The 13,825-nt window shown below is 35.0% G+C and overlaps 1 protein-coding gene across 1 annotated transcript in view; it reads right to left on the bottom strand.

The window, feature by feature from the left end:
- The window catches only part of DACH1 (dachshund family transcription factor 1), a 601,285-nt gene that overhangs the window by 59,927 nt on the left and 527,533 nt on the right, over positions 1–13,825 (bottom strand). The window contains exon 8 of the mRNA XM_006864308.1: positions 8,157–8,308. Within this exon, the coding sequence (XP_006864370.1) occupies positions 8,157–8,308 (152 nt within the window). The remainder of the gene's footprint in view (positions 1–8,156; positions 8,309–13,825) is intronic.

Here is a 13,825-nt window from a genome sequence, read left to right on the forward strand (position 1 = left end):
ATAATGTTCCTAGAAACCAGGAGCTACATTTAGTCAGAAAAAAAAAAAAAAAAGTTAAATTGATGCATTTTCCCAGAAGATGCTGTTACAGAAGAAATATCATACTTCAAGTTGTCCTGGTATGGTGCTGCAGGTAAAAGCACTGGACCACAAGGTCAGTTTGAACTACAAGGTTGGTGGTTCAAGCCCACCAGCTGCTCCTCAGAACACCTATATAACAATTCTTCAAAGTCAATAAATAAATGTCAAAAGCAATTCTAGATATAAATTCATTTTATGATTTATATGATCATGTGTGGTACTATCGTGTATGTGTGCTATAGGTTCCGGTGCTATGGTGATATAGGTTCTGGAATCATCCGCTTATGTTTAAAACCAGGTTCTATCACTACCTGTGCAATTGTGATTAAACGATTTAACTATTTTTAAACTGTAAAGTGGAGATAACAATTAAATCTACTTTATAGGATTAAAAAGAAGAATCAATTAAGTCTAGGATTTAACTGGCATATAGGATGGCAAACAATGATTATTTCATAAAAATTAGTAGTGACTATGACTGTTATTATCATTGTTTTTGTACAAGATATCAATTATTGAGTATGGTAGATAGAACAGGATTTCAAGAGATTAATGGTATTCTCTCCATCACAGTAAACTGACATTAGGTATTGGCTATATTACCTATATTTTACTAGCTTTTATTTTCTTCATTCACAAATTGGTAACAAATAGAAAGTGGAGATAAAAACAAAATATGGTAAAAGATAAATGCATATAATCTGAGACTAATATATCTGATCCTAGCATGACCATATTTTGAAGGCAGTGTCCTCTTTTTAATGGAGAGGGGATTTTTTCTTCTAATTCTTATAACTGTTTATAATTAAAATTATGTATTAAGAATGCAAATAAACAAACTGTTATTTAAAAAAAAACATACAAAATAAAGTCATTAGCTAGGTAGTTTAAATATAAAATGGTGAGAAGATGTAAAATGACAGTATTTGAGTATTAATTACATTCTTTTTCATATTCCTGTCTCAAACACAGAAGTACAGAATATTTATTAGACACTACAGTGAATCAACCTTGGGCTGCCATTTATTATAGTTTTAATGTTCTTTTTATGTCTTTCTTATTTCTATATGCTTAATTCCTCCATGTAGTAACACAAAAACAAACTAAACTATCATAAATCCTCTAATAGCTGTATCTTCAGTGCTAACCTCACTCCTAACTAAATACAATATTCTCTACCCTTACTTCATTTTTCTCTTTTACTTCCTTTAAACTTTAATATTGAAAATATTAAATCATTGTAAGCCATTTTTGTAATATGACAGATTTTACTTTAAAGCATATTCTCCTAATTACTATGTACCAATTGGTTCTAGTTACTATTTACAGAAAGAAAAAAAACAAAACCTCAAATTGAGACTTAGTGGATAAAATCTGGTTTTCAATAAATTTAAGGCAATGTTTGTGGTTTCCTATACAATAGACATGAAATTCTAGTTTATGCACATGAAATCTTACAGAGTTATCTATAGATATGTTTGAATGAGGAAGTTGTAATGAAAAGTTGTTCCTACTGAAAATTATAACTAAAATTTTATATGAAGTTAACAAAAGTATTCTGAAAAGAAAAAAGTATGAACTGGACCTATATTACTCACTGAAGTGAAATGACTAGTCTTTACTGAAGATATGTTTCTGTTGTTTTTGGGTGCCATTGAGTCGGTGCCAACTCATAGCAACCCTATGCACAACAGAACAAAACACTGCCCAGTCCTGTGCCAGCCTCATAATCCCAGCCGCGTTTGAGCCCTTTGCTATTGCCACTGTGCCAATCCATATAGCTGGGGGTCTTACTCTTTCTCTCCGATGCTTCACTTTACCAAACATGATATCCTTCTGGGACTGGTCTCTCCTGACAATATGTCCGAAGTATGAGAGATGAAGTTTGACCATCCTGGCCTCCAAGGAGCACTCTGGCTGCACTTCTTCCAACACAGATCTCTTGGTTCTTTTGGCAGCCCATGGCACTTTCAATATTTTCCTCCAACATCACAACTCAAAAGCATCAATTCTTCTATGGTCTTCCTTATTCATTCATTGTCTAACTTTTACATGCATATGAGGTTATTGAAATACCATGGCTTGGGTCAGGTGCACCTGAGTCCTCAAACTGACATCTTTGCTCTTTAACACTTTAAATAGGTCTTGAGCAGCAGATTTGCCTGACGCAATTCGTAGTTTGATCTCTTGACTGCTGCTTAAATGAGTGTTGATGGTTGATGCAAGTTTTTGACAACTTCAATCTTTTCTTCATTTATATGGATTTTGGTTTTGGTCTAGTGATGAGGATTTCTGTCTTCTTTACATTGAGGTGCATCCATACTGAAGGCTGTGCTCTTTGATCTTCATCAGTAAGTATTTTAAGTTCTCTTCACTTTCAGCAAGCAAGGTTGCATCATCTGCATATCACAGATTGTTAATAAGTCTTCCTCCAATCCTGATGCCATGTTTTTCTTCATATTATCCAGCTTCTCGGGTTATTTGCTCAGCATACAGATTATATAAATATGGTGAAAGACTACAACCCTGACACACGCCTGTGCTAATTTAAAATCATTCAGTGTTCCCTTGTTCTGTTCAAATAACTGCCTCTTGGTCTATGTACAGGTTCCTCATGAACACAATTAAGTGTCTGGAATACTCATTCTCCACAAGGCTTTCCATAGTTTGTCATGAACCAAACAACCAAAGGCCTTTACGTAGTCAATAAAGCACAGGTAAAACATTTTTTCTTGTATTCTGTGCTTTCAGCCAAGATCTATCTAACATAAGCAATGATATCCTTCATTCCATGCCCTCATCTGAATCCAGCTTGAACCTCTGTCAGTTCTCTGTAAATGCATGTTTGCAGCCACTTTTGGATGACTTTTAGCAAAATTTTCCATGTGTGAGATATTAATGATATTACCTGATGAATTTCACATTCCATTGGGTCACTTCTCTTTAAATTGGGCACAAATATGGATCTTTTCCAGTTACTTGGCCAGGTAGTTGTCTTCCAAGTATCTTGCTTGGCATAGCTGAATGAGTGCCTCCAGTGCTTCGTCAGTTTATTCAAAGATTTCCATTTGTATTCCATCAACTCCCAGAGCCTTGTTCTTTGCCAATGTCTTCAATATACCTTGCACTTCTTCCTTCAGTATCATAGTCTCTTGATCACATGCCACCTCTTGAAATAGTTGAACATCGACCATTTCTTTTTGGTATATTGACTCTGTGTATTCCTTGCTTTCTGCATCATTAAATATTTTGCCCATAGAATCCTTCAGTATTCCAAGTAAATGCTTGATTTTTTTTTTCCTTCAGTTCCCTCAGCTTGAGAAATGCTGAGCATGTTCTTCTCTTTTGGTTTTCTAACACGAGTTCTTCACACATTTTGTTATAATATTTGACTTTGTCATCTCAAGCTGCTCTTGAAAATTTTCTATGTAGCTCTTTTACCTCATTTCTTCCATTTGCTTTAGCATCTCTACAGTGGAGAGCAAGTTTCAGAGTCTCTTCTGACATCCATTTTGGTCTTTTCTTTCTTTCTTGTCTTCTTAATGATCTTTTGCTTTCTTCCTGTATGATGTTCTTGGTGTCATCTAGCAATTCTTTTGGTCTTTGGTCTTTAGTGCCTAAGGCATCAAATCTGTTTTGAGAAATCTGTAAATTTTGGTAGGATATGTTCATGGTCATATTTTGGCTCATGTGGGCTTGTTTTCATTTTCCTTCAGCATCAGCAATTGATGGTCTGTTCCGTAGTCTGTCTCTGGTCTTGTTTTGGCTGATGATATTGAGATTTTCCACTGTCTCTTTCCATAGTCAATTTGATTTCTGTATATTCCATCTAGTGATGCTCATTTGCATAGTCATCTTTTATGCTATTTAAAAAAGGTATTTGCAATGAACAAGTTATCAGTCCTGCAAAATTCTATCATGCAATCTCCAGCATAATTTTTATTACCAAGGCCATATTTTCCAACTACTGTTCCTTATTTTTTTTCCAAGCTTTGCATTCAAATTACTAGTAATTATCAATACCTCTTGATTTTGCATGTTTGATCATTTTCTGACTGAAGAATTTGATAGACTTCTTTAGTTTAATCATCACTAGTTTTAGTGGTTGATGTGTAAATTGGAATTATAGTGGTATTAATTGGTCTTCCTTGTAGGCATATAGATATTATCCTATCACATACATTGTTGTATTTCAAGACAAATCTTAATATGTTCTTTTTGATAATGAATGTGACTGCATTTCTCTTCAATTTGTCATTCCTGACACAGTAAATCATGTGAGTGCCAGACTCAAAATGACCAATACCAGTCAATTTCAGCTCACTAATGCCTAGGATAAGGAGCTCTGGTAGCGTAGTGGTTATGAATTGGGCTGGGAACCTCAGGGTCAGCTGTTCAAAACTACCAGCTGTTACATGGGAGAATGATGAGGCTTTCTGCTCCCGTAAAGATTTACAGCCTTGGAAACCCTGTACAGGGTTGCTATGAGTCAGAACCGACTCCACGGCACATAACAACAACAACAATGCCTAGGATATTGACATTAATGTGTTCCACTTAATTTTTTACAATTTCAAAATATCCTAGATTCATACTTCATACATTCCACATTCCAATTATTAATGGATGTTTACAGCTGCTGCTCTTCATTTTGAGTTGTGCTCCATCAGTAAATGAAGGTCCCAAATGCTTTACTCCATTTACATCATTACAGTCAATTCTACTTTAAGGAGGCAGCTCTTCTCCAGTCACATTTTGAGTGTCTTTCAAACTGAGGGGCTCATCTTCTGGCATTATATCTGACAATGCTCTGGTGCTCTTCATCATGTTTCAGTAGTCAATATTCTGGTGCTATCTGACAGTGTTCCAGTGCTCTTCATACAGTTTTCCATAACTAAATATTCTAAAGTAGTCCGTCTCTCCTTCTTCCTATTCTGTCATCGTCTGAAAGTTCATCTGAAGCCTGTCCACCATGGTTGATCCCTAAATACTGGTGGCATAGCTTCCAGAATCACAGTAACTCACAAACCACCACAGTACAACAAATGAACAGATGAGTGGTGCTACAGCAGATATATGTATCTACTATACTTTGAAATTCTGAAATACTCAAGGATGCTGAAACCACAGTAGAGATGTTGTGTTTGGCTGCCATAGAGATGATTCTGACTAATGGTCACACCATGTGTACAGAGTAGAACAGTGCTCTGTAGGGTTTTCAATACTGTGACCTATCAGCAGCAGATTTTCTGGCCTGCCTTCCATTGACGTGCCAACCTTTCAACTAATAATCGAAAACTTAACTGTTTGCACCACACACAGGCTCCTAGTATAACTCTAGAAACTAATAAAACATGGAAGTCTAAAATTGTTTGTGCAAATACAGCATTTTCCCACATGCTTCTTTGAAAGAACAATAGATTAAATTTATAAAAAAATTAAATTTAATAATGGCATCAAGAAGTAGATATCTGTAACCACTACAAATAAAAAAATAAGAAATTATATCATTGGCTATTAGAACAGTAACTCCATAAACATATCATTTTTAAGTTGTTTTATCATTCAATCTAGAGTCCTGGAGGGGTACCATGGGAGAAAACACTGGGCTGAAAGGTCAGTTTGAATGACACAGTCAGTGGTTCAAACTCACCAGCTGCTTATAAGAAACCCTACACAGGGTCGCCATGAGTCAGAACCAACTTGACAGCACTTAACAACAATAACATTAATAATTCCAGGAAGTAAAATAGTTTTTATATGCATTACATTTACATGTAATCCAAATGTTTTGCAAGCTGTGACATTAAATCGTCATTAATTAAATAACAATTATGCATAATGTATCTCCTTTAATTTTACAATTTGAGAAATACAGTTTTCAACTCAATTCCTTTTCATTGTCACTCTGATAAAGAATCTCTAAAGGAAATATGGAGCTTTATACTTCCTATATAAAAAGTATGTTACCATTCTAACATAGAAAGCAGAGAACCCCATTATATATAATTGAAACTTCAGAGGAAATTGAGGTAGGCAGAATGTAACTACCCAAATTAGAATTTGGACAGCAAACACATTTATACTGTATGTCCAATAAGCCAGGGTCATGACTGTTTAAACATTCTATACTACTCCTAGGATATTACTATAACTCAATAAATGTGGCAATAATAAAAGAGTAGCATATACGACCTTTTGTAAAATGAATGAAACCATTTCTGACCATAAAATCCAGTGTGTGTATGTATGTGTGTGTGAGAGAGAGCATTCATTACAATGTATGACACTCAGTAAGATTTTTAATATGCTTCTTAATCCTGATTTTATCTTGCATACAAGAATACATGCTTGCATGCAAACCTACATGCATATATAGAAAATAGATACATATAAATACATAGTATTGATACATACACACATGTATGTAAGAACTGGAGAAGCTAACATTTTTGATGAAGCATCCTTATTGTAGAAATGTTCTAAGTTAATCAGACAAATTTAGTTTGTCTGGAATTATTTTCTTTTCATCAGCTTTTGCTAAAATATGTTTTCAAGACATGTGGCTGGAAAAGAGACTAGTCAATGTAGAACCACCTTCAATAAAATAAATTATATGTTTAAAATCTTCTCATTTTAAAACTCGGATTTCCCTGTTTCTCTTTTTGTCCTTTTTTCCTTTCCTATTCCACATTTGCTGTGATGTGGATAACATTCCTAGTCTGGGTGTTACTAGCCAGCACAGGAGAATGAACACTGGTTTGGTTTTACTCCCAAACTGACAGCACCTCACTTAAAGCTGCGGCAGTCATATCCTATGAAAAAGTCCATTTTTAATATAAACAACGCTAGTCTACACTGATGAAACCTAGAAATGTTTCCTGTGTTGGAATTAAATTCAGAAATGTTGAGGGTGTATTTTCTGAAAGCATTTAATTTAACAAGAAAGCAATTCATTAAAAACTCCACCTCATAAAAAACAATTTGGGTCAAATTTAGAGGAAAAAACAACTCATGTTTCTGTTACAATATAATCAACTAGTTGACCATGATTAAGATCAGGCTGGGTTGATGATTTATTTCAATTACAGAGATATAAAACTTTAAAGTTGAATATAGTTCTGGAGACTCTTAATTACATTAGTATTAAAAATGCCATATTAATAGATGAAGAGATATGTTACATTAAAGGCTTTCTGTTATATCCTTGGAGAGGTAAATAAAATTAACAGCATTTCTATTGGGATAAAGTTTAATATGGGAAGAATAGTGCAAGGAAAGTATCATTGAGTATGACTGGTAGTATGAAAAGAAAAGGTACCAGTGCTGTGTTCTCTAAGCGCAGCTACTTACTAGCTACTCTAAATATGTAGATGTGAATGGCAAAAGTCACCATCTGTGACCCATGTGATCACTTCATGTGTGGGCAAAAAAAAAACGGAAAAAGGTTCCATCTATCCTAAGCACTCTTATTATCTTGGCTCTGTACTCTATGTTATTGTTAACAGTGAGTATTTTTGATTCATAATGTACTGTATGTAAAATATACATCCTGAGGACTACATAGGAAATCCGTAGAAAGTTTTGTATGGCTTTTTGAAGTCTATTCTTTGAAGAAAGCTATTAAGTGAAACAAACTTATTTATGGAAGAATTTCTTTTATTCCTTTATATTAGACATATTTCAAATTACCAAACATATCATTTCCTCACTGGAAGGCCAGTGGTTTACGAAAAACTAAATATTTATTAGAACTGGTATGGCATCATTAGTAAATCAGACAAACTTAAATAGTTTGATTCATCCCATTAGTAGGCAATAAAGGGAGTATGTAAGCAGAATGATTTTTTAAATGTCCATGTCACACTCATCTAAGTTTTTATATGACTTAATATACATATTTGCGCATTTCTAAGCCTATGATTAGTCTAGTAACAAGTTTGAAATCTAAATTGCTGGGAAAACAGTTTAGTCAAGCTAATAAGTAAATTAAGTTGAATGGTAAGAAGTTTCAAAAACAGGGCCTACAACTGGGTCTTCTGTGTTCCTTTTTATTCAAATTGTAAAAGGCCTACCTGTATGTTTGTCAGAAGGGTCTCTATGGAAGACAATCCATCAGGAAACAGAAAAGGAGATGGAAAACCTGGAGGTAGTGGTTGTCCATGCCCAGTTAGAGAAAGTTTGTCAAGGCTGTCTCTTGCAGTTGGTGTGGAAAGCGGGGTCTCATCTGTATGTGATTGAAACAAAAATATAGAACAAGTTACGCTTGTCTGTTTTTATTAGACCTCAGTAATGGCTTCCCTAGTGGTTTCCAGAACATTTATTGCAAATTGGTTCCTGCTATCAGGAGAAAATGCTTTCTGCTGAATTTTCTTTAATGAAAAAGCTGTGGAGATACAACAAGATAACATTAATGAGTAACTTTATAAGCCTTTTAAATGCAGTCTCTAATGAGACTGAGTTTACAGTGCCATAGAATCTTTTTAAAACAAATATTATCTCATATATAGTTGTGATAATATATTCACTCTGACTTTATAGGCACCTTCCCAATTATCTCATTTTAGTTTGTTCTGGTTAGATTGACAATGGACTATTTCTAGAACTTGGTATAAGAAAAAAATATTTTATAAATAAGTATTTTTTTTTGGTTTTTTTCTCAATGAACCCTCCTTTTCATCAGAGATTTCTTCAAATATAGTCTTAAAGGAATTTACAAAAGAATGTGCAATTAAAATCTTTCATTACCCGTCTAAAAAGAAAAACTAGAATCCAAATACATTCTTCCTCAACTATAATTGAATTGTTCAATATCATTAGAGCTAAAGATCTAATTCATTTGAACTTGAATGCCTTTTAATAGTAGCCTTTTACCTTCATATTGAAAAGTGATTGCTTTTATCCAAGGAAAAGAGGTTTAGTGAAAGGGTAATAAAACACAATCTCCATAACAAAATTTAGACAATCAAATATAAAGCCTTCCAATATATATTAGTCTTTACTTCATTTATTGAATATCAGTCAACATTTTAAGCAACTTAGAATAATAACCGTATATGGATTCTTCTCTCTCTCACAGTGAATCTTTTTCCTTCAGTTCTTTATCATTTAAATAAACATTTACAGTTTCATATAAGTTAGACACAAGTTATGGCTGATTTTAGGTTATTATAATCACAAAGAACATTTTATTCATGGCAGGCTTCTCAATTTTATAAATATTTTCATATTTCACCCCAGGAAAATTAATCAGAGCAGTGTATTTGCACAGTCCTGATACTATCTCTCAATTTTGCAAGAGACTAAAAACTTCAGCACACTTGCTTTTATGCTTATAATTTGATTCCACTGTTCTTCTCCATCATTCCTTTATTTTTCATTACAACTTCTAACCACACAACACGTTTTCCAATTACTTCTTTCTGGGGCAAAAATATTATGGGAGCTGATACACTTTCCTGCTTCTAACTAATGTCAGAATAAGTTAAATTCATCTTTCTCACCTTTTCACACTTCTAATTAATGAACCAAAAGGGAAGAAAGCTTGAGGAGGGAAGTACTGGACACAGGCCTTTTATTAACTGCCCTCTCCTTTCCTGATATGGTGCTGTGGGCTAATACATCAGATTGCAAAGTCACTTGAACTGCAAAGTCAGTGATTCAAGCTCACCAGCTGCTCCTTGGAAACCATATACAGGGTCACTATGGGTGGGCATTGACTCAATGGCACTTAACAACACTCACCCACTCCTCTGCAGTGTCTCCTTCCTCTGTTAACCTACTGACAGATGATCTAAGTTGGCAGGTACAAGAAGTAACCAAGTAAGCCCGGAAACTCAATCTTGTTGTGTCGTTTTATTTATTTTTATCATAACTGTCACAGGGGGTAAAGCAGAACTGCAGTGTAGACATAGAGGGCACTGCATAGCTAACAACTAATGTTTGCAAGGTGATCTTCGACACCGCTTAACTAGCTGCCATAAATTATTCCTCCAGATCAAGGCTGCTAGTGTTTTCTCATAATAGCCCCTAAAAGGCACTTGTTAAACATCTATGTGCATGTGAAATGGTTTAAGAGTACAGAGCAATATTTTTTGATCAGCAGCAACTTAGCTGTCGCATGCTAAAGAAAATGTGGTTTAATAATAGATCATGTGGATAATAATTGCTAGTCTCTTGAAGAAAGGCATAGAACAAGATGACCACCTGAGGTTACTTTTCACTTTAAAATCTGTAATTCCACAATTTTTAGAGGTTGTCCAAGAAAATAAATAAATATATATATGTTGATATTGTTGTTTAGTTCCGTGGAGTTGGTTACAACTCAGAGCAACTATATATAGGGTTTCCAAGGAAGGGCTAGTAGATTTAAACTGCTGAATTTGTAGTTAGTAGTTCAGCGCTTATCCTATAGCACCACACCAGGAGTTCATACACTTTTATACATATTCATATACATATTCGTTTGATGTTTCACCAACTTTATTTTGTTTTATTCAATTGCAATGTATTTATTGCTCCTGCAAAGATTTATAGTCTCAGAAACTCCATACACGGTCTCTATAAGTCTGAGCCAACTCAACGGCCTTAGCAGCCCTTGATTGTTGGGTGAATTAATTAACTAAATCAGTCGTGATGCATGCATTCATGTATATCAAATTTACATAACCTACAGAATGTGTGGGAGTCTTGATGTGATGCTGCAGAGTAAGCACTGAACTGCTAACCACAAGGTCGGTGGCTGAAATCCACCACCTGCTCCTTAGAAGCCTTATACAGGGTTGCTATGAGCTGGAACTGACTCCTTGGCACTTTACAACAACAACAGAGAATTTTTTAGACACCGGATATGTTGTTGTTGTTGTTGTTGTTGTCAAGTGCCATGGAGTCAGTTCTGACTCACAGAAACTCTGTAGAATTGGCTGGTGAGTTTGAACTGCTGACCTTGTGGTTCAAACCGACCTATGGTCCTATGCATTATCCTATATCACTACAACAGGACTCCAGAAACCGGGTATGTTGTTGTAGTTAAATACCATCTAGTCAGTTCCAACTCATACTGACCCCTTTATAGGGTTCCCAAGGGCAGCTGTTGAGTTTGAACTAGTGACCTTGTAGTTCGAAGTCCAGTGCTGATCCTGCAATGCCACACCAGGAGTCCAGATACTGGGTATAGAAAGTTGAAAAACACAATCTTCAAGCCTCAAAAAGCCCACCTAGGCTAGAATGACTGACCCAGATTGCTAAATAGATAATTCCCACAGTTAGTATGATATCTTGTCTTCCACCATTATTCTTCTGCTATCAGTTGTCACTGAGTCGGCACCAACCTATGGCAACCTTATGTATGACAAAGTGTTGCCTAGTCCTAATCCATCTTCATGATTCCTGATATGTTGTTGTTGTCGTTGCTAAGTGCTGTTGAGTAGGTCCCAACTCATAACAACCCTGTACAGGGTTTCTGAGGAGCAGCTGGCAAGTTTGAACTGCTGACCTTGTGGTTAGCAGTCCAGTGCTGATCCTAAAGCACCAGACCAGGAGTCCGCTGATATATTAGGGTACTTAATTTTATATTGTGTAAGACAAATTGTTCTGTTTGTGTGTGTGTGCACACATGTGTTTGCATTTTTTCTCCTCTAATTACTCTGGTAGCGTAGTGGCTACGAATGGGGCTGCAAACCTTAAGGTCAGCAGTTCGAAACTACCAGCTGTTCCGCGGGAGAAAGATGAGGCGTTCTGCTCCCGTAAAGATTTACAGCCTCAGAAACCCTGTACAGGGGCGATGTGAGTCAGAACTGACTCCACGGCACATAACAACAACAACAATTACTTCAGAGGAATACTCACCATTGTACTTTTGACCCTAGCCATATGATTAGACTAATATTTAGTATTAATTTATCCTGATTCAATCATTCGTTCTTCATTTTCCACAGTGGAAACAATGTAAAGTTCACTTTTATTTAATACACAGGTCTGAAACAATCAAGTTTAGAGTAGAATAACTGCCTGGTAAATGTTTTTAAATGTGATTTAACTGATTAAAATCAAAATATATTTTTGAAAGGAAGACAAACAAACCAAACATCAAAGAAGCAAAACCTAAAATGATTTTTTGTGCATCAAGACCCTACTATTTGAGAAAAAGTTGGCATCTTTTGGCAATTAATATGATAAGGAATCTCAGTTAGTTTTTCCTACAAAGATTCTAAAATTGGGAACATAGTTCTTCCTTTTGTAATAGGCGTGGCCTCAGGTCTCTCAAATGCTCTTAAAAGCTTAAAACAATGATTTAAGAGGCCAGAAAAAGTGGAACAGTGTTTGGACATAACAAAATCTGCATTGGCTGTGAACAGTGAATGATCATGAGGCATAAATTCACAAAACATTCTACTTGTAATTGGTATGTGTTGTTGATAAGTGCTGTTGAGTCGGTTCTGACTCAGTGGTTTCTGAGGAGTGGATGGTGGGTTTGAACCACTGACTTTGTGGTTCAAACTGATCTTGCAGTTCAGTGCTTCTTCCACAACACTACACCAAGACTCCAATAGGATTGTGTTGTTGGTAAATGTCGTCAAGTCGGTTCCAACTCATAGCGATCCAGCAGCCTTAATATGGCCTCTGATTACATCACCTCTGTTTGGATTCATGCCCTGTCTAATTAATTACTTCCACTTGAATAAGATCTAACAAATGGAATATAACAAATGTGACAGGTATCACTTTAGAGATTAGGTTATTAAAAAGTCTGTAGCATCCATTTCTCTCATTCTCTCTTACATTAACTTGCACTACCAGGCTGTGAAAAGTAGCCCCGTGGAAAGGTACTTTTGACAACGGATTGAGGCCTGCCGACAACCTGAGTTGGCTTGAAAGTGGATTATTTCCACCCAGTCAAACCTTTAGATGAGACTTCAACCTGGTTTTACTGCAACTTAATGAGAACTTGAGATAGAATCACCCAGATACACTATATTGAGATTCTTAACACAGACTGAGAAAAATGTTTGTTGTTTTATGCCATCAAACTTTGCTGTAATTCATTACAAAGCAATTAGATAATTAAGACACTGCATACCATTTAAAAAATATTTTGAGGTATATAAGCAATGAGTTAGTGTCCAGTTAGTATTAGATACTTGGAAATAAGAAAATTCCTACAGCTTTTAATTTCCCCAATTTAAAAAAATAATAACATGTTGAAAAAGATACACTCTGAAGTACCATCCAGATCTAATAATCCACAGTTTTTTCTATTATTTCTTATAAATGAACATTATTAAAATTACCTAAGAGGAGATTTTTACCTTAAATATCCCAACTGGAAAATGATAATACATGACTTTGAAATCAGAAATTCCAATACTTTTTAAATTAAAAATTCCAAGGGCTTATGAATATCTAGGTAATATCTAAAAAAGAATTAACTACACAAATAAAAATTCAGAAGTTTACTTAGATTTGAAAATTCCATTTTGTATAGAATCCTAAAGTGCTTCACTTCATTTCATCAAATTAGAAATTATTTTAATTACCTATAAGGCAGGTGTTCTGAATACCTACGATGGCAGATTAGATATAATAGAGGATGAATCTTCCTGCAGGTAAGTTAAACTCTTTTGAAAGCTACATAATTAGGATAATTTTCAAAGTTATTATTATAAGTACTCTACTTCTGTAGTGGACTGCAAGTCGTCATATTAGTTCTTTAGAAGTGTTCTTGTTCTTTTAAATTCTTGAGAGT

Source organism: Chrysochloris asiatica, unplaced genomic scaffold (assembly GCF_000296735.1).
Source record: "Chrysochloris asiatica unplaced genomic scaffold, ChrAsi1.0 scaffold00063, whole genome shotgun sequence".
NCBI lineage: Eukaryota > Metazoa > Chordata > Mammalia > Afrosoricida > Chrysochloridae > Chrysochloris > Chrysochloris asiatica.